At 43.7% G+C, this 22,139-nt stretch overlaps 1 protein-coding gene across 1 annotated transcript in view; it reads left to right on the forward strand.

Moving 5' to 3' along the window:
• The first annotated feature begins 344 nt into the window (after window positions 1–344).
• The window catches only part of LOC113878121 (phosphatidylcholine transfer protein-like), a 29,634-nt gene continuing 7,839 nt past the window's right edge, over window positions 345–22,139 (forward strand). Inside the window, exons 1-5 of the mRNA XM_027518982.1 lie at window positions 345–626; window positions 15,733–15,847; window positions 19,375–19,454; window positions 20,867–21,038; window positions 22,018–22,085. Of these exons, the coding sequence (XP_027374783.1) occupies window positions 486–626; window positions 15,733–15,847; window positions 19,375–19,454; window positions 20,867–21,038; window positions 22,018–22,085 (576 nt within the window). The 5' untranslated portion in view covers window positions 345–485. The remainder of the gene's footprint in view (window positions 627–15,732; window positions 15,848–19,374; window positions 19,455–20,866; window positions 21,039–22,017; window positions 22,086–22,139) is intronic.

The raw sequence follows: 22,139 nt of genomic DNA on the forward strand, positions 1-22,139 counted from the left end.
GTTGGATCTCCTTGCAGTCCAAGGGACTCTCAAGAGTCTTCTCCAACACCACAGTTCAAAAGCATCAATTCTTCGGCGCTCACCCTTCTTCACAGTCCAACTCTCACATCCATACATGACCACAGGAAAAACCATAGCCTTGACTAGAGGAACCTTTGTTGGCAAAGTAATGTCTCTGCTTTAGAAGCCTCCCCATTTCCTAAGCCCTCCACCTTTATGCAGATCAAGTCCGACCTTTCTCTAGTTCTATTTGCTGTGCGTTCCAGCGCAGCTCTGGGTCCGCCCAATCCTCCAGGCCGACCCCTCGAGGCCCCGTCCCCTCGAGGCCCTCAAGGCCCCGCCCCTATGGGCCCCGCCCCCAGCCGCGTCCGGGTCTCTCTCTGGTCCCTGCCAAATTTCGCTGGGCCACTCCTCGTCCAGTCTCCGAGCATGAGCCCCACCTATCCCCTCTTCCTTCCGGGCCCCGGGGCAGCCGCTGCAGAAGGATGGAGCCTGGGACCGGCACCTTCTCGGAGGAGCAATTCAGGGAGGCCTGCGCCGAGCTCCAGCGGCCCGCACTCTCCGGGGCCGCCTGGGAGCTGCTGGAGGAGACCCAGGGCATCAGCGTCTACCGGCTGCTGGACCAGGTAGCTGTCCGTCCCTAGAGGACCGCCGGGCGGCCGTCTGCGGGGGACAGGGTGGGGGGTGCTTCCAGGGGGTGGGGGTGGGAGTGGGAGGTGCTCCCGGGGGATGGGGGTGGGAAGTGCTCCCGGGGGGCGGGGGTGAGGGGACCGGACAGGGCAAGTGTTTTGCCAAAAGTTGATGGCAGAGTGAAAACGTGGGTCTGCGGATTCTTGCTTAGCCCCACCCACTTGCCTGCAAGGGACGTGAGCCTCTTTCCCACGTGGGTGCCAGTGCTATCTGTGTGGCGGGGAGTATGTTAAGATTGAATCCAGGAAGAAAAGCGACCGGGGTGTTCAGAGAGTGGATGTACAGGGTGGTATGTGTGGTGTGAGGAATGTTGCTGAGAAGGGACCTACCGTCCACTCTAGTCATTTCACTAACTTGCTCCTTGGAGTGCTGCCGCTTTCCTTGTAAACTGCACCGAATAGCTTTAGCCTGAGAAAAAGTCTGGGGAAAAGTTGAAGGGTAGGAGGAATGGAGTTGCGGGTGTGGCGGCAGGCCTTTGGAGCCAGGTAACCGGCCAGGTGGAATGATGGCCTGTCATTGGGTGTGTCCCAGGGTCAATGAGCAGGAAGCTCAGTGTGGAGCAGGCAGAATTAATTTCTGAGTGTCATTTAAGCATTTACCTGGCTGCAAAAATGGACATGTTTTCAGAAAAAATCCTTTTATCTTCTGGATAAAATTGTTTCATTTTCCGCACAGGCCACTTCCAGGCATTTGCCAAATGTTGGCAATTCACTGCTCAGATGTATCTGATGTCTGGCCCCTTTCCCTTCCCTTTTTCCCCTTGACCTTTGTCACTCTGAGTGCCACCTCTTCCCTAAAATGGCAGTGATCTTCTGACTTGCTTTTTGGCCTTCCACCCTTTCCCTTCCATCCTGCACACCTGAAATCAAGCACCTGAAAGAGATTGTGATCTTATCATGCCCCTTCCAATGGCCCTGTTGATTGTGTAAAAAATAAAACCTACAGTAATAGCCTACTCATTTCATGCTGTCTTACGCTCAAGGCACCGTTAAGTGCTCTGCAGACACTGACTTAGTCCTCACATCGGTGCCATGTTGTCAGGCACTATATGGACTATCACCTTATTACCAATTTGGAAATGGATATATGGAAAGATTAAATTGAAGGCTCAAGACTCACTCTGGGGTTGGAACTCAGCTTTCTAGCTCCAGACCTACGCTATGATACACTCCTCCACTGACTCTAGAGGGCAAGTATGCCAGGTGGGCTGTGCTTGGGGGACTAGGCTGGTCCAGGGCCCATGGCTCCTCCACACTGGTCCTGTCCTCCCATCAGCCCTGACCACTCCCCTCACATCCCCTGAAGGGCTGTGCCTTTTATCCCACAGCAGCCCCTGCCTGAGCTGAGGCCGAATGTCTGGTTTTGTATTGTTTCCATTGTGTATTGACATGGAGCAGGGCCCACCTCCCTCCTGGGGGGAGGATGGGTATTCAGAACTGTTCTTATCCCTCTGAACCATGATATAAGTCGTATTTCCACCTGTTCTGGGCATGAGGGCAGTTATAGTACATTGATGTAAGCTACAAGTCTTTCCAGAGAGCTCCCGTAAGTTTGAGGCCATAGGCGTGGCCTTGAGCCCCAGCAGCTAGGCTGGGGCCACTGCCCATGGCCACCGTGATCTGCACGTGCATTCAGTGTCTAGGGACCCTGCTGTGTCAGGTGCGAGCCCTTTCCTAGAGCCTTAGTTGCACATCCAGTGTTATTTGCTGCCTGACCCATTTTGCTAGAGCCGCATTTTCTTTCCAGGTTGACTCCCATCCTTTACTTTCCTCCTGGAGGAGAATTCCATCAAATCCCTCGGTTAGTAAATCTTGTCTCTGAATGCCACTCCATGTCCAAGTGAATTCAGCTTGTCCTACCCTGCCTAGACCTGCACTTATCTCCCCTAAAACCCTGTGCCCTCTTCTGTCTGGTGATCCAGTGTGGTTTCATCCACCATGCATGCTGTTGATATTATGTGACTCTGTTTCCTCGTCCACCCACTTCCCGGCCCAGAACCGTTATGCATATGGCCTTGGGTCCCCAGGTCCCTGACTGGAGGTCCAACCAGAAAATCCTGGCCCCTCTGTTAATGTTCACCTTGGTTTACATACCAGACTATTGCCCTGGTCATTCCAGGTCAGGGTTTTCATTGCAATTGTTATCATCTGGCTTTTTCAGTTCTTCCGACTGGTGTACAGAGTGGACTTGTTTGGGGCCCTTTAATGTTAGGGGACTAGCAGAGGGTCTTATTGATCCACCTGACTTTTGATGGAGTTGCATTAAGACCTTTCCTTCAGTCCCATCAATAGACACATTATTCATCTTATTTCTTAATAACCATCTACAGATTTCCACCCTGCTGGAATGAGTCCCTTGCTTCTTCCTGTCTCTTCCTATTTCTTGTTAATGTGAAACCCATGAGCAGAAGCTGAGACAGGTAATCCTATAAGGCTTCTTGAAATGCTTGATTTTGTTTCAGTAAGGTTACGTTTGGTACCCATACAAAAATAACCCTTTTCATCAAAGTTCTTGCTAAATCTTTGTTGAGTAAGGGACATGTTCAATGGATGAATGTCCTGATTATGGTAAAGGCAGTCCATCATGGTTTGCATACAAAGCATATTAGCTGTTTCATCAGGGGTGTACCATTTGGAATTTATGGAATAAGAAGAATCAGACAGGCCCCCTTCTCAGACTTTTCAGTGACTTTTATCCAGTTGAACCTGGATGGCTGTTCCACAGGGAATAACCCGCTGTGAGTCTGCATTAGGGAGGAGTGATCATGATCTAAAAATGATGCTGTAACGAAGTTACCATCACATGATTTGAAAAGACTGACATAAGCATACAGGTACTTGAGAGAGTTTGCAGTATGACAGATAAATTGTATTTTAAAGTAAAAAAAATTGTGGCTTCTTTTTAGTAGACTCGAATAATTCTGAATCTTGTTCTTGCACAAATGGCTACTTTTGATACTTTTCCATTTTCTCTTTTCCTATTAAATCACAGAATTTTAGACTTAGAAAGTCTCTTTGCAACCATTCTGTCCAATTCCCATCACCCTTTCTTTTTGCTTTTGTCCTGCTTTCTTTGCCTACTCTGTTTCCTTGTTCTCACCTTCTTTTTCTCTCCCCAAGTGTAGTGCTAACTTATCTTTACATGGCCCCTTAATATAAAAAATGCTATTACATGTAAGTTTTCATTTATCCCTCTCAATAAATATAGAAAATAGGTAGAGACAGGTTTATTTTCTTATTTTATGGATGGCGGTAAGACCCAGAGTGAGCCACACAAGCCCTCATAGCTAGTACTTAGACACGAACCAGTGTACTTGGATAAACTCAGTACCAAATATATAGCTTGCTTCAATTCAGAACTACATTCTTTTTCTCCAAGCTAAGCAAAGCTAAACCAGTCAATTCTAAAGGAAATCAGTCCTGAATATTCACTGGGGGGACTGATGCTGATGCTGAAATTCCAATACTTTGGCCACCTGATATGAAGAACTGATTCATTGGAAAAGACCCTGATGCTGGGAGAGATTGAAGGAGGGAGGAGAAGGGGACAACAGAGGTGAGATGGTTGGATGGCATCACCGACTCGATGGACATGAGTTTGAGTAAGCTCCGGGAGCTGGTGATGGACAGGGAGGCGTGGTGTGCTGCAGTCCATGGGGTCGCAAAAAGTAGGACACGACTGAGCGACTGAACTGAACTGAAAGCGAAGCTAGGGTAACACTGCTGTGTGCTATGCTAGTCTATGTGGTGCTGTGGAAAAGAGCATGGATTTTGGAGGCAGAGAGTCTTGAGTTACAGTCTCTGCTCTGTTCCACTATCATTCATTTATTCAGGAGATATTCACTGTGTGCCTCCGATGTGGTAGTGCCTTGACAGACACTGGGCATAAGCAGGGAGCAGGCAGTAGGAGCTGCTGGTTCAGTGAATAAGCTTCTTAAACAATAAACAGTATTCACTGATGATAATAAACATAGTATATAATGAAATGACAGCTGAAAAATGCTACAGAAAAAGCAAAGTGGGATGAAGGGATACAGAGATCTTATGGCAGAGGTGGGGATATCCAGGTGTGCTTTAGATACAGGGAATCTGGAAAAACCCTCTTCCAGAAGTTAACAATTGAGTGGAGATATAAATGAAAGAAGAGATTGCGCCCTGCAAATATCAGAGGAGAAATGGACCAGAGAGTGTTCCTCAAAGCTCAAGAGCTGCCTGGGGAGCTCTCAGGTCACCTCTCAGCCCTATTAGAGCCCCATCGTAAACAGAGTTGGAGTGGAGCTTGGATGGTCCTTTTGAGAAGTTCCCCTTTCGCCTAGAGGCTGATTATTCTGTCCTGTCTACTTTGGTGTGTTTGAAATGCTTCAAAATAAAATATGTTTTTGTTGCTTCTTTTTGTTTTTTCATGTGAAAGCTTCCCAAGAAATTGTAATGAGTGTGCTGTGTTATAAACCATTGCAGTAGAGGGAACGCTGAGTGCTAAGTTCCAGGCTGACCTTCCCTCCTTTTCCAGGAGGGGCCAGAAGGACACAGGACCAGGGTGAACCTGGTGTTGGAGAGTGGCCCCCACTTACTACTTGGGGGATATAGGCCGGCTGCTGTTTCATTTAAAATCTCAGCTTCCTCATTTGCAAAACAAGTCTTAATTCTTGCTTTTTAATATCATTGGTTCTGACAAACATTGAATGAAATGATCCATGGCAGAGTAATTCTTGACCTTGAGCATACACTAGACTCATCTGCAAAGCCTGTTAACATTCATCTGCAAAGCCTGTTAAAATTCACAGTTAATATCCTACTCCGTTTCAGATTCAGTGGATCTGGGTGGGACTTGAGAGTTGGCTTTACATTCTTTACTTCTCCTCCTCCTCCTTTTTACATTTTGTTTTTATCGAATGGCCAGGTGATACCGAAGCTCCATGGATTATACTTTGCGAACCACTGATGTAAGGGGAGCTTCTCATGTGGTGCTCAGGTGCACCACCCCATGTGGTGGCACCAAGAGGCAGGAGAGGGAAGAGCGAAAAGGAGGACTATCTTAAGGTGGAAGTCATGTCCAGGTGAAGACCAACTCTTCCTGGTTTTTCAGTGTCCACTTGGGAGTGGATGTGGTCCCCTGAACAGCAGGGAGAAGGTTCCCTTGGAGAGAAGGGTCGTGGGTCATTTGCAAAAGCTTTCCCAGAGATCTGCAGTCAGGTCTCCCTGGAGCTTTAGGCTGGATTCTATGCCAGTAGACACTGTGACCTGCCTGTAGATGGAGTGAAACTGGCATGCAGAGCTCACATCATTGATTTAGACCAAGAAAATGTTGGTCTGGAAAAATCTGACTGAGGGCTTGACTTCTTACGATTTGAAACCAAGTGTCTGGCCCTGTGTGAAGCGGCTGCCTTTGTCCTTGCAAAGGTCTTCTCATCAGTGAGTTTGGTCAAGAGAAGACAGTACTTTCCCAGGGATTGTTCTTTCCTGTGCTGTTGCCCTACTGAACTACTGAGAGCCTGGCCTTACTCGGAAAACTAGGTTCAGCCGTGCTGTGTCAAAAGATGGCTTGGTCTTTTGCAAGGAAGCAGTGTAAATTGCCATGGAAACGGATTTACCTCAGTGGTGAGAAGCTTCACTCTGATTTCCCAGATGGAATCGTAATCCGACTTGCATCACGGACCTCTTCACTTCTGGGTGAAGGACTCTTCTCCCTTTTCCCATCCTACTAGGTACTAACATGATCGATGGAGCAGTTGATGCATTGGGGACACTTACAGAGCCATATGTACGAGTGGGTAGGACCACCGTGGCTAAAGCTGAGCAGCATGTGCAGCCTTCCTCTACTTGCTGCCACTGGTGCAGGTCTGCTCGCTCTCTCTGTCTCTCTCCTGCCCCATCGCCCCTCAGTGTAACTGGATAGATAATGTTGGAGCCTCAGCTCTCTCTCCTCACTTCTCTCAGGACGAGCCTGTGGTGTGAGGCAGCATGAAGATGCTGACCAATGACAAGGTGCTGGTCCAAGATTTGAAGGCATGCCTTAGCGGGGAGGGGGGAGCAAGATCCCCAGGCCTGTCTGCGGGTGTAAGTCAGACTTTGTATTGCACAGCTGGTTTGGGGCTGTTTGAATACACCCTAGTAAGAAGAAACCTCCAAAATACTGCTTCATGACCCATTCAAGCAGTGTTTCAGAACTTACTGTGTGCCTGCATTTTGGTGATGCCTGATGTATTCATCAGACAGAAAGTTCATACCTTCCAGAAACTTTAAGACAATAAAACAGGCACCTTTTATGCAATGTCTATCTGAGTTCCTGACCTATAGCATATGTTTTTCTCCCTGAAAAGCTTCTTTTAACATTTCTTCCAGAGCCAGGTCTGCTGCTGATGAATTCCCTGTTTCTGTTTGTCTGAAAAAGTTTGTATTTCTTCTTCACTTTTGAAGGATGGGTTCATTGGGTATAGAATTCTAGGTCAGTGATTGATTTAGTGTATATTTCACCCTACCTTTTCTCTTTTTGCAGAGTGGTTTCTGATGAGATGTCTGCTCTAATTATCATCGGTATTCCTCTATAAGTAGAGTGATGGCCCTTTCCTTCCTGACAGCTTCTTTTAAGATTTTCTTTTTCTCTTTGGTTTTCTGGGTTTGAATATGTTTTGTTTAAGAGTGTTGTTGCTTATCCTGTATGGTGTGCTCAAGATCAGCAGATTTACTTTGAAGAGTGGTCTGAGCTTAAATGGTAAAGCCACATGTGATTTAAAATAAAATATAATATATTTGGGGTTTATAATGCAAAGATTCCTCTCTTGCATGTGGAGTAGCAGTATGACTCTAGTAATCCAGAGCTTTTCTGGACTGTATGTTTTTAGAAGTGGTGGCGGCAATGGTCTAAAGCAGGGATTGCAAATTTTTTTTTTTTTTCCTGTAAAGAGCCAAATAGAAACTACTTTAGGCTTTATAGACTAAGAGGCTGTATATTGACTTACATAACCACTTTGAAATCTAAAAAACTATTGTTAGCTGTGGACTGTGAAAAATAGACAGCATGACAGATTCAGTAACTCCTGGTCTAAAATACAGTTCTGATGCTTAATTGCTCTGAGGTTTTGGGATTTATGAACCTAGGGCCCTAGCTGAGTCTCAGCTTCCTCATCTGTAAGCTGGAGATAATTCCTTTTCTGCCAGAGTTGTGCCAGGGATCCAATGAGAGGATACATTTTGAAGCCCCTAGTAAATTAAATGGTGTTTGCTGTGAGTAGGGTGATCTCTGTTCTACTCTACCCTTCAAGACCTGCATTATGTTTGTCCTGGTGAAACATATGACAAAGCTCTTTCACTCAGAACTGTCCACTAGAATGTTCAATCACATGGTCGCCTTGGCCAGAGCTCTGTCTACTCTGACGGCTTGTTGTTTCTCTAATAATATGTTGGGAGAGGCCAGTGACGCTTGGAGGCGGGATCATAGGCTGTGAACTCTGCCGTCATATCGCTGGCTTCAGGTCCAGGTTCTTTTGCAACGAATGAGCTTCAGGTCAAGCTCATTACTTGTGTGACCTTAAGTGAGTTTCATAATCTTCTAGTTTTAACAGCTGTATTTCTTGAGGTATCATTTAAGTACCTCAAAATTTACTCATTTTAAGTGTATAGTTCACTAATTTTTAGTAAGTTTATGGAGTCACACATCCTTCCCCGAGTCTAATTTTCGAATATTTGTGTTATCCCCAAAGAAACCTGTTCCCCATTTGTAGTCATCCCCTGTTTCCGTTCCCAGTCTTAGACAGCCACCAAGCTACTTGGTGTCTCTGCAGATTTGCATTTTTCTGGGTAGTCTGGGGCAGGAACACTGGGTTAGGGACTGGAAGGAAAGTTTCCCATCCAGGTTTTGCCAGCAGGAGTCATCAGCTGCCTTTTGATGCGTTGCTGTCATTTTTTTCATAAGGATCTAAGACTCCTTCCAGCTCTGAGAGCCTGTGCCATCTTTATTGACATCTTTAGCTTGTCGTTTGGAACAGTGGCTTGGAGCAAGTGTGCAGAGAGAGTAGAGCCATATTAGGAGCCGTCGTGGGGAGAAGAAGGGGATGGTGCCCTCCTCTCTCTGGCTGTCCCCAGAGCTAACTGTCGAACTCGAGCAAGTATGTCACCTCTCTGAGCTTCATGTCATAGGGACGTGACACCAGTGTCCCTATTGATACCACAGGGCTCTATTGAGATTACACAAGATAGTGAACCTAAAACTAGAACCTGCACTGTGTTTAGAGAAATGAATGTTCGTATTATTGAAAGAGTTTATAGCAGGTCAGAGTGATTGGACAGCTTCCAGCGCAGAATGCATGGCAGCTGTAGTGACGCTGACAGATCACCAAGGCAAATCCATTCCAAGCTGAAAAGCCAAGTGTAAACCTTGCCTGACTGTTTTCTCAGGCCCAAGAATATAGTGGGCCCATGGTGGTTGTTGCTGTGTTTTTTTTTTTTCCTGTGGTACATAGTAGAAGGAGGTGGAACTTTCTGTAATAGAGTGTGTGAAGTTTCAGATTTCTATGCAGAATTAAATATGCTGCAGTTTAATGTCCATTAATTGTGTCCATTATCTCTTATTCTCTTCCTTAACTATTCGTTTTAGTAATGCTTATGTATTTTTGTACTATTTTAATGAATTACATAGTGTAGTATTGTGTGCTATTTTAATGAACTCCATAATGAATCACACAGTCTCACAGGCTTGGAAATGTTCAGAAGTCTGATCAGTACTGTTTTGTCAGTCTACTTTAATGCCAAATAAGAAGCAAACCTGGACTTAGATTGGAGGACATTGTATTAGGAAGAATACTTTGACCATAAGATCCGTGAGTTTCTCAGGGGAGAGGCAGAAAGGTCTTTTTTTTTTTCCCAGAGAGAGAGGAGTCAGCAAGACTGAAACCGCTTGTGGGGAAGTGAGGTGAAGGTGGTCTGCTGAAGAATAGAACAGAATGTCTTACCCTGAGGCCAGTTCATTCTCAGCAGGGCTGGATGCTGCTTAGACTGAGGCTGGGCCAAAATTTAGAGTCTGGAGGAAGGAGATGCTTAACTAGTTTGGTGAACAAGCGTTTTGTGCCTATTGATCCTTGAAATAAGTAGCTTAGAGGATCATTTGTGGGACCGTCAAAGGGAATTTAGAGGTGTTGTGTCTGGCCTTGTGATAGGTAAACAAAGGGTGTGTGTGTGTGTGTGTAAAAGTGATTCTTTTGTGATAGCTGTTTTTTGAAACACAAAGCATGGGAGAGTTTCTTAATCTCTGTTGTTTTTCAGGATCGCAGAGCTCAAATAAAATTCTCAATAAGAACCACTTGTAATGAGTAGGATTGCTTGTAGCTGCAAGTAACAGACAACTGGATTAACAAAGTATTAAACAAGTGAAAAGGGAAAGTGAAAGTTACTCAGTCGTGTCCGACTCTTTGGACCCCCTGGACTATACAGTCCATGGAATTCTCCAGGGCAGAATACTGAAGTGGGTAGCCATTCCCTTCTCCAGGGGATCTTCCCAATCCAGGGATCGAACCCAGTCTCCTGCATTGCGGGCAGATTCTTTACCAGCTGAGTCACCAGGGAAGTCCCCAAAGAGGGGTTTCTATTTCTCACCTAGCAGGTAGTCCGGAGGTTAGCAGTTGCTGGCATTGAATCAGTTGATCAACAATGTCAGTAAAACTCTGAATATTTTCACTCTGCTTTCTCATTTTTATTGTCTCTTAATCACAAAATAGCTGCTTCAGCTCTAGAATCATACCCATATTCAAAAGAAGAAAGAATCGTCTTATGGCTGCCTCTACCTGTAAAAGAGATGAGGAAAATTATCAGCTGTGCAATTTTCTTAGTAAGAAAGAGAGTATATGCTATAATGAATCTCCCGTTTCTTCTGGGAATTATATTCTACACATGGTATCAACTGATTCTCTACCATTGACTAATTCTTTTACCACCTGTAGTGTAGGAAATTACAGTATCCTGTAATCAGTGCGTCATTAGAAAAGTATGTTGTTTTTCGGTTGTTCAGTCGTGTCCAACTCTTTGTGACCCCATGGACTGCAGCACGCCAGGCTTTCCTATCCTTCACTGTCTTCCAAAGTTTGCTTAAACTCATGTCCATTTAGTCGATGATGCCATCCAACCATCTCATCCTCTGTCTCCCCCTTCTCCTCCTGCCCTCAATCTTTCTGACATCAGGGTCTTAAAAAATAGTGGATATTTATACAAGTGGTTCACTGTGCTATACAGTAGAAACTAACCCTAAAAGTAATGTAAAAAAGAAAAGCATGCATTGCATTTTACTTTGGATAAAGAAATTGAGCCATTCTTAAAAGTGTTTTTCTGGAGGACCTTCAGGAAAAGCCAAGCACCTTTTGAGTATACTTGTTTAGTCATTTATTGAAATGTTAGAATTTCAAAACGTATCTGCAAAAAATTTTGCACCAGAATTATATCTCTAATTTGAAAGAGAATTACACATCAGTACATTGCCCAAATAAAACTAAGATTTATGCGTCCTCCTACTAAATTATTTGTACAAACAGTGGTACCCAGTTCTGGTGAGATGTTTCTTTGCTACTGGTGAGAGTATAAATAGGTAAAATTCTTTCTTAAAGATTTATAAAAAGTATAAAGAGCATTAAAATGTTAATGTCATTGACCCTAAAATTGATCTCTGAAGAGGCATTTTACTTGCCTAATGAGGAAGTTAGAATTAGGAACCAGGTTTGTCCATTTGGAATAATTTTTCCAGCAATGTTCATAATTGTGAAAATATATGGAAACAGAAATAACTTACAGAATAATAAAATTAGCTGATCACTCAGTTTCAAAATGATGTCATTAAAAATAGGAATACAGTCTGTTTATACTATCTTACTCCCATTGTATAACACATAGAAATATTTATTTACTCAAAAAATATGCAAAATATTCAGTTGGTATTTGAGGATTATGAAGTTACATGTTTTAGTTTTCTTTATTATTTTTGGCATCTTCTAATTTTTCTCAATGAATATGACTTACTTTTATAATTATGAAAATTTCATTTTTAAGAGACATAATGAAAATGTGAGTTTGTTTCTTTTGAAACAAACCCCTTCTTTTGAAAGGAATGAGGGGTAAAAATTGCTTTGACCCGGAATTTGAGTGGGGCTACTCGGTGCTTGAAAAGAGCATTTTATGGACGGACTAGCAAAGGTGTCACCCAGCACTTTGCTTCTCCGGTGTTCCGGCATTTCTCAGTCCTGCCGTGAAGGGACTGTTTAAAGGCAGTCGTCATAGTAGTTCCTTCTTGGGTATTCACGTAAGTCGCATCACTCTCTTTTTCTCTTTTAGAGGGCTTTCTGTTTTCTGTGGTATTACTGGAGTGAAGTCACTAAGAGCAGAAACTACATTCAAAAGGGAAGGGGACTTATTCCAGGAAACACTTTGTCTTCATGTGTCCAGATAACCAAAGCTAACTCATGGAAGCTGAGAAGATCTTTTTTTCCATACATAATTATCCCTTTTGCGCACTGTATAGAAAATCAGTTCAGTTCAGTCACTTAGTCGTGTATGACTCTTTGAGACCCCATAGACTGCAGCACGCCAGGCCTCCCTGTCCATCACCAACCCTGGAGTTTGCTCAAACTCATGTCCATAAGTCCATGATGCCATCCAACTATCTCATCCTTCGTCATCCCCTTCTTCTCCTGCCTTCGATCTTTCCCAGCATCAGAGTCTTTTCTAAGGAATCGGTTCTTCGCCTCTGGTGGCCAAAGTGTTGGAGCTTCAGCATCAGTCCTTCAGCATATAAGTGATATGCTATCACTTATATATGGAATCTAAAGTAGGACACAAATGAGCATGTTTATGCAACGAAAACAGACTAACAGATATAGAGAACAGACTTGTGGTTGCCTGGGGGAGATAGAGCGGGGGTGTGAAGGATTGGGAGTTTGGGTCTGGCAGATGCAAACTTTTACATGTAAGATGGGTGAACAAAAAATCCTACTGTATAGCTCAGGAACTACATTCAATATCCTGTGATAAATTAAAACATAATGGAAAAGACCATGGAAAAGAAGGTATGTATATCTATAACTGAGTCACTTTACTAAACAGCAGAATTTAATACAACACTGTAAATCAACTATACTTCAATAAAAAATGGTAAAAAGAGAAGCAATATATCATATATTGCAATTAGGGATTTGTGGATTTTAGCATTACATGCCATTTAAATTTTCTTCACATTTTATAGTTTTTCTTAATTAATATGAATTATTCTTATAGTTATAAAAATTCACTTTATTGTTTCAAAGACAAAATGAAGTTGTGAATATGTTTGCTGAGGTCCTCTTTCAAAGGAAATGATTCTTTGATGCAAGAATTCAGATGGGGCTGCTAAACACCTGTAAAGAACATTTTATTGATGGACAAGGAAAGGTGTCATCCCACAATTTGTCCTCTGGTGTTCTGGCATTTTTCAGTCCTGCCATGAAGACAGTGTTTAAAGAAAGTTGTCATGATCGTTCATTCTTGGGTATTCACATAAATCACACTGTTTTATTTTTCTCTTCCTTGAGGGCTTTCTTTTTTCTTTTCTGTAATATTACAGGACTGAAGTCCCTAAGGGCTCAAATGATCGATACATGCAGGAGGGCTGGGAACTAGTTCCAGGAAGCAGTTTGCCTTCATTTATCCAGATAACCAAAGCTAATTCATGTGAAGTTGGGGAGATCACAATCTCTACACATAGCTATCCTTTTTGCTCACTGTGTATAGATAACGGGGCCACACTATTCCTGAACAGAAGGTAATTCTTTGTCTTCCCAAGCTAACTAAAACGTGTGTGGGTGTAGATATGTGCTGGTATAAAGCCTCATCCTCTGTGAAGTTGATGGGAGGAGACAGGAGGAGGAGGACTTTTCTCTTGACTCCCTCCCTCCTGTGGGGTTCCATGGCACAGCATGCGTGGAGGTCAGACCTACCAGTCTCTCATTTGCTCATTGGAAACTCTTGGTATAATGCCACGTGCTCTCAGAGCTGAAACACCGTATGAATTCAGTTTCAACTTTACTTTCCTTTTTCCTCCAGGTACTTTCACAGACATCTGAGATTCCTAAACTGAGAATTATGGTTATGCCACCTAAGTCAGGAGACCCTTGAAGCCTCAGGATCTCTAGACAGATTTTCACGTTTACACCTTGACTTCACATAAGTTCTTGGAACAATGTTTAAGAATGTAGGTTCATTCCTCTGGGGTTAGCCATTAGGACTGCGTTAGCACCTGGAAGTAGAGGTACATTTAAAAGGTTCATTTTTGTTTCTTGTGTTTGTTTCTGTACTGGAACTAAGTCATTAGTTTAATCCTAACAAAGAACCCTTTGCCAAGAGGGTCAGGAATTGTACAATAAACTTTTTGGCAGGGGTGTCAGGAATTAGTTGCCATTGTACAGCGAGTGAAGTGTATCCCCTCCAGCCTACATCCTCACAGAATATGGCTTGAAAACAAGGAAAATCTCTTGTACTTAGACATTTAGAAATGATCTTTTTTTTCTGAATAAAAAGGACTGTGATTTGAAGCTGGTGTTTCTTTCCCCATTTTGTTCTTTTTTAAATCTTTTTAAAAATTTTTAATTGGAGGATAATTGCTTTACAATATTGTGTTGGTTTCTGCAATACAATACAACAGCATGAATCAACCATAAGCATACATATATCCCCTCCCTCTTGTAGGTCTCCTCCATCCTCCCCTTTCACCCCACCCCCCCGACCCCTGCCTCTAGGTTGTCACAGAGCACTAGGCTGAGCTCCCTGCGTTATACAACAGCTTCCACCAGCTTTCTATTTCACATATGTTAATGTATATGCTCAATGCTACTCTCTCAATTTGTCCCACCCTCTCCTTCTTCTGTTGTATACACAAATCTGCTCTCTATCTACATGTATCCTTTTTCATTCTTTTATACACAAGTTTTTTATAGAAAAAAAAAAACAGTTGCTGAAAAATTCCATCTTGGAATTGGTAAAACAATAATGTTTGGGGTTTCATTATGGCCCATGGTTATCTAAAATAGTCTGAACTCTGCCTATGTGACATTTCCACATGAGTGTTTAATAAGCACTTCAAACTCAACATGCTCAAAGTAGAACTCTCGGTCAGCCCACAGGTCACCACCTCTGCAAGCTTTCTCTCTCTCAGGAAATGGATATCCCATCTACCTGGTTGTTTAAGCAAATGTTAAAAGATTTGTTCTAGCTATCTCTGTCTCTACAGCCAATCTGTCAGCAATTTCTGTTGACATTACTTGCAAAATGTTACCCTAAATTACTGACTTCTCCCCATCACTATTGTTACCACTCTAGCCAATCGTCAACCTCTCTTCTCTGGATCATTGTACTGGTCTTCTAACCCATCTCCTTACTCATTTATGTTCTATTTTCTACCAAGAAGCAAGAACTATTAAAAAAGAAAACAATTTCCCTATTTTAAGTTATTGACTGGCTTTCCATAGTTACTAGAATAAAATCTTTTTGCCCACTGCCTTGGTTCACAAAGCCCTCTGGACCCCGCCCCCACTACTTCTCTGACAGCAGCTCCTATCACTTTTCCCCATCACAGTTCTCTGGTCTCCCTGACTTTCTGTTCTTTGAGGAAGACAACCAATCCATCAGCCTGTGGGCCTTCTCCCTACCAGGAATGGACATTTCTCATCTACCTATGGCCAGCTCCTTCTAATACTCAGAAGAAACTCTTCTGATAAATCCCTCATAGAGACATTCCCTGAACACCTGGTGATATACAACAAACCACCAGCCCCCCAAAACTAGACACCATTTATCACATCACCTCCTTTATCCTACTTAAATTACCTGGGTACCTGTCACCAGCACCTGTGGTAAAGAACAAATAGAACTATGAGAGCAAGATCAGCAAGATCTTCACCTGTTCTTTCACCATTGCATTTCCAAGACTGCAGAGGAGATGCCCAGTAGTGAGATGGCACAAGCAACTATTTTTCATATGCTGTGTAATAGCAACTGGGGAATCAATAGGCTGTTTCTGTCTGTTCTCATTTTACAGCCAACTGGACTTTATGAGTATAAGTTCATTGGTACCCTGAGAGCTCCACCAGATCTACTTGTAGATATCTGTATGGATTTAGGCTATATAAGACGGCAGATCCCACAAGTTACAGGTGAGTGACATGTATTCCTTAGAAAAAATCGGTTAGAAGGTAGAATCTATTGCTATTTTCTCTAACCAGCAGAAATCAATAGGTTTACTTTCTATTATACTATGTTTCGTTTTAAATTTTGGCTTAAATTCTGAGGTGCTGCGCTGAAATATGCCTTCAATACTTCTAGGACTTCCTTTTTATACTTTAATAGATTCACTCTCCTATTTGCTCCTGTTTGAACTTACTACAAGTTTGTTGTCATCATACACACCACACACACACACACCTGGAAGAGCATGGAAGACTTCTTGGAGAAAGTGGTGTCTGAGCTTTGTTTGACAAATTGAACCAAAGTTTTATAAACAGCAAGAATATATATACATGGTGAGGTGAAAAGTGAAGGGTGAGTGGGTTAAGGACGTTTGGCCCAGGAAACAGTATGAGTAAAATGAAGAAGGCATGAAACAATATGATTTTTTTTTTTTTTAATCTGTGAGCAGTTGGGTGCTTTTGGGTTGTTGGGGTAGCAGAATCTGGAATTAACCTGGGAGGAGAGTCCAGAGACCCAAGGGCCTAGGCTAGTCACCTGGCTACACTTCTTAGATTTTTTCCCAGAAATGATTGAGAATTATGAGTGGCATTAAATAGGGGATATTTCTGGCACTTAGAGTGGGGAGTGATCTCTGCTGTCCCAGGCACAATGGACCAGACACAGCTAGCCCAGGGGCCAGAAACCCTGACAGGCACTTGCTGTGGTTAGGAATGCTGGTTGCAAGGAAGAAAAGCTAGCAAATTGCAGTGTAATGAAAGGCAAAAACATTTATTGGTTCATGACATTGAAATCCACGGCTGTCTGGCTTCCAGGATAGCTGCACATAATAGTTCATTTCTCCAGCTGGACTCTGCCTTCTTCTGTATTGACCAGATTCTCAGGCAGATTCTGTGTCATGCAGAGAGGCCACCAGAAGATGCAGGCTACATTCTAACCGAGTACACAACCCCAGAGGAACAGGAACTTTCCTACTGATGGCATCCAGAGCCTCAGGATTGGCTCTTATCGCCTCAGCCTGGATCATATATTATTTCCTTCAGCATGCTTGTCATGGTTTAGGGCCACATACTATTTTCAGCTACTCTTACTTTATGGGGAATGGTGGTGCCGTATATTCGAGGGAGAAGCCAGGTGTTCTCTGGCCATCTCCCTGCCAGTTGTGATTCAGTCATGTGCTGTAGCCATTTACAAAGCCTCTGATGTGTGGTACTTGCTATCAACAGTCCACACTATGGAGTATAGTCCAGAGGCTGCAGTAGTTTGACTTTTCTGGAATCATCCTGAGGTTCTTAACCTAACTCTGGTCCTCCCAGATCTTCTATAAGCTACCTGAGAACTTCACAAAGCCACTTTTGGGCTAAACTTGCGAGAGTGGCAAGCCAGGATTCTGTCCACATATGCCTTCCCTGAACTAATCACTGTGACCATGTTCTGCTCATTTTCCCAGCCCTGAAATTAACACTGAGTCAGTCTGGAATACCAGACCACTGACCTGCCTCTTGAGAAATCTGTATGCAGGTCAGGAAGCAACAGTTAGAACCGGACATGGAACAAGAGACTGGTTCCAAATTGGGAAAGGAGTATGTCAAGGCTGTATATTGTCACCCTGCTTATTTAACTTATATGCAGAGTACATCATTAGAAATGCTGGGCTGGATGAAGCACAAGCTGGAATCAAGATTGCTGGGAGAAATATCAATAACCTCAATATGCAGATGACACCACCCTTCTGGCAGAAAGTGAAGAACTAAAGACCCTCTTGATGAAGGTGAAAGAGGAGAGTGAAAAAGTTGGCTTAAAGCTCAACATTCAGAAAGTGAAGATCATGGCATCTGGCCCCATCACTTCATGGAAAATAGATTGGGAAACAGTGGAAACGGTGGCTGACTTTATTTTGGGGGGCTCCAAAAATCACTGCAGATGGTGACTGCAGCCATGAAATATAAAGACACTTACTCCTTGGAAGGAAAGTGATGACCAACGTAGACATTATATTAAAAAGCAGAGACATTACTTTGCCAACAAAAGTCCACATAGTCAAAGCTATGGTTTTTTCCAGTAGTCGTGTATGGATGTGAGAGTTGGACTATAAAGAAAGCTGAGCACCGAAGAATTGATGCTTTTGAACTGTGGTGTTGGAGAAGACTCTTGAGAGTCCCTTGGACTGCAGGGAGATCCAACCAGTCCATCCTAAAAGAGATCATTCCTGAGTGTTCCTTGGAAGGACTGATGTTGAAGCTGAAACTCAAATACTTTGGCCACCTGATGCGAAGAGCTGACTCATTTGAAAAGATCCTGATGCTGGGAAAGATTGAGGGCATGAAGAGAAGGGGATGACAGAGGATGAGATGATTGGATGGCATCACCAACTCAATGGACATGAGTTTGAGTAAACCCTGGAGTTGATGATGGACAGGGAGGCCTGGCGTGCTGCGGTCCATAGGGTCTCAGAGTCAGACACGACTGAGCTACTGAACTGAATTGAACAGTCCTGCTTAACTACATAGTGGGGAAGAAGGTAAAAGGTGATGCTCTGAAGGAGAATGAGATTCTGGTGCAAGAAGGGGAGAGTCATAGCAGAGCAGGCAAAAGCAGCAGATGTCCACTCATTCCTTTTCTTTCAAGGTCATCTTCAACCTCTTGTAGTAATGGACTGATAAATTCTTTACTCCATGTTCTGCTTCTAATAGATTTCTTTCTTTCAAAAGCTGAATTAAATAACACATTTCTGTGCTGTCAGCACCTTCTCTAGGGATTCTCTTGGTTCCTTCAGAAGCTTAGGCTTGGCTCCTCTTCTAAAGGGTAGAAGCTTCCCACACAGCTTGAGGGCATATGCTGTGCACTTCAAAGCATTGCTTTGCTCTCTCTCTCAAGAGCTGATGCTATTTGCATACAGTAGCATGGTGGGTGTTAAGGAGATTTGGTCCCCTGTAACTATGATATAAAGCAACACGGGAGAGAGGCAAGCATCTTACAGTTAACATAGTTCAGCCACTTTCTAGCTTTTTCAGAAGGACACTAACCTCTCTTGAAACTTCATTTCTAAGCTGGGTTGCTCATTTCCAGGACACCTGTAATATGTCACAAAATTTAAGATGAGGAGAAAGGTCACAACAGAAAAATTATTGGCACTGTAGTGTCATCTGATGATTACCAAGATTTTAGAACTTGAAAATTTATTTTTGGATGCCTAATTTTGTTTCACTGCATTCTGTCTTAGAATGTTGTTTGTGGTATACAATGAACAAGTTTTGTTGGGTTCTTTTATTTCTACTGTGTTATTCTATCTACCAGACACTGTCCTGGACAACAAGATTTCAGTGGTTCTAAATATCTGACTTTCTCTAAAATTCAATGCCTCGTGAGTTAGTGGTTTATCACCCTACAAGGTTGTCATATCAAAGCTTCTTGTGAATTGAAGCCAAAGGAACTTCCAGATGCAATAACGTCTTTTGTGTTGTTTTTTGTTTGTTTGTTTTGCTTTGTCTAATAGAAGCCTATGAAACAGAATGCAATGGAGAAACAGTGACCTACATGAAAATGGAGTTCCCTTTTTTTGTGTCCAGCAGAGATGTATCCTTTTCGAATGCATACTATTATTCAGCTTTCTAAGTGTCTTTGTTCTTCATGGCCATGACTCAATGGCGGTATATCCAGAAGGTGGACAACATTGTCTTTGACTCTTGCATAAGCATCTGCTAAAGCTGTCACTTCTTGTGTAGCTTTCAGAGATCTCAGTGTGATTTCTGGTCTGACGACATGGAACATCTATAATTGTGGGAAGGCAGCTCATACTTTCCGAGATTTTTCCTAGAAAATCCTTGTACCCCAGATTTGGGGACCTGAAAACAACTTTTCCTTCAGATAATTCAATACACTCCCTCAGTCTGTAGAGGAGGAAGCCGGGCCCCAGAGAGTTAAGGTGATCGAGGCGCACAATCAGGCGGTGAGCAGCCGACTCGGGGATGGAACTCAGGCCCCGCATTTCCAGCTCTCTCCACCGCCCCTCCTCCCCCAGCATTGGCTCTGGACCCTGTGAGTGTGTGTTTCCTGCTCAGTTTTAACATTGAATTACCTTCCCTGTAATAGTGCCATAGACATGGTGGCTGGTCTGAGAATCTTTATTGCGATGAAATGATTATATTACTCTTGGTGAACCAGAACCAGTGAGGACATTTGCCTACTACTATTTCGATGTCCACATATTTCCTGTGGTCACCAGGTAAGTAACCTTGCCTGAGCATCTTCTGTGCCCAGAGGTCAATGATTAGGGCTTACGGGGACAACAGAGAGCAATGACAGGAACCATTGCTTCCTGCGTGAGATTCTGCTCCAGTCTTTCTCCAATGCCCCCACCAAGCCTGTCTACAGGCAGTGTTCCTCTCTGTTCTTGCACAGTGAAGCCGAATCTCAGAAAAATTAAGTTACCCAGGATCACAGCTGATAAATGACAAATCCTCTGAGATCTCATTGCTTTATTGGAGAAAGGAGGAGTGGGTTCCCCTCATAATTAGAGCAGCAAAGAATCACTGATAGGTGGGTAATGCATGCTCTTGAGCTTCCCGGGTGGCTCAGTGGTGAAGAATCTGCCTGCCAGTACAAGATATGCAGGAGAGCTGTGGGTTTGAGCCCTGGGTCAGGAAGATTCCCTGGAGCAGACATGGCAACCCACTCCAGTATTCTTGCCTGGGAATCCTATGGACAGAAGAACCTGTCAGGCTACAGTCCACGGGGTCACAAAGAGTCAGACACCACTGGGAACTGAGTATGTACACCATGCCTGCTATGAAAAGAGAACACCAGGTGGGAGGTGACAGGGCTCTGCAGGGAAGTTAGGCAGACCAAGCAGGAAGTGAACTGGCAGATTAAGGGAGCAAACACCAAGTGGAGGCAACAAAACAATTGCCTTTTGCTTCTGACTTGTGGGCTTTCCTTTTATCCATCTGAGAGGTTTGACCCTGGCCTTGCCTTGACTGGCAGTGTAGTGCGTCTATGTGAAGCAGCGGCGAGAACTGGACTTCAGAGGGCGGAAGATTCAGGTGGTCCTGGCCAAGGGCACCTCGCTGCCACAGTTTCCAGAGAGACCAGGCTTCATCCGGGTGAGCCAGTGCCAGGTGAAGCTGGCTGTGGAGAGTGCTGGCCATAACCGGAGCAAAGGTAAAATGAAGGCAGTGGTTGGTGTATGGTGCGCCCTGTGAGGGCTGCGGTGACTGTGAGGCTCAGAATATGCAGGATGCATTTCCCCTGAGGTCAGAGAACTGGGCATGACTTCAGAGGAAACAGAGGAGACTCAATCCACCCCTGAAGTTTGGCTACAATGCAAGGTGGATGTTTAAATCTGATCAATCTATTTTTTACTTACTCTTGCATTGTGCAAATGAAATCAGAACATCGAAGTGAACCAAAAGGTTTAGGAATTCACTTCAGGCTGCTCTTGTTCTGCACATTCTGGCTGGAGGTGAGCAGGAAGGCTAGTGGGACCATCTCTGAGGAGGTACCCTCACTCAGCAAAAACTAAGGGACTCAGGACCTGTCTGCCTTGAGTTCCATACTCAGGAGAGAATCTGGGAGGGGTTTGTGTGGCCACCTGCTGGACTGGAATGGGTATGGCCTGGAGACTGCAGGGAAATCTGAACATTGTTCTGGTGTGTGTTAGATCTGCCGCCTTGGATGCATCACCCCACTCTTCTAAGTCTCAATTTTATCATTTATAAACTGGAGTTTAATTTTATCAACTTTATAATGAAGATAATTGAGAGCAATAACTGAGATACATATCCAAATATCTAGCACTTATGCTATGCTATGCAATGCTATGCTAAGTCACTTCAGTCATGTCCAACTCTACGGACTGTAGCCACCCAGGCTCCTCTGTCCATGGGGATTCTCCAGGCAAGAATACTGGAGTGGATTGCCATGCCCTCCCCATCTAGCACTTGCCATGGGTTAAATAAATAGCAGCAGAATGTGCCTTGACTGTTTGCCAAAGTGTGTATATAAGTGTCCCATAATGGAGATGGGAGAGTCCACTTGAATTGTGTGTTACCTCTCTCCTTAATTTTGGCCTGAATGTAAACCTGGATGTTTGCTGCTGTATTTTTCCTCCTTTTGAATTGTCCCTTCTTTCCCTCTCTAGTATTTATTTATTGCTTCGTAAACCCTGGTGGCTGGATTCCATCCTGGCTTATCAACTTGCTTGTCAAGGTGAGACTCCCTGAGGCAGGGGGGAAGCTTGCAAATATTGACTTACCCTGTGGG

The sequence above is a fragment of the Bos indicus x Bos taurus genome, chromosome 19 (assembly GCF_003369695.1).
Source record: "Bos indicus x Bos taurus breed Angus x Brahman F1 hybrid chromosome 19, Bos_hybrid_MaternalHap_v2.0, whole genome shotgun sequence".
Classification (NCBI taxonomy): Eukaryota; Metazoa; Chordata; class Mammalia; order Artiodactyla; family Bovidae; genus Bos; species Bos indicus x Bos taurus.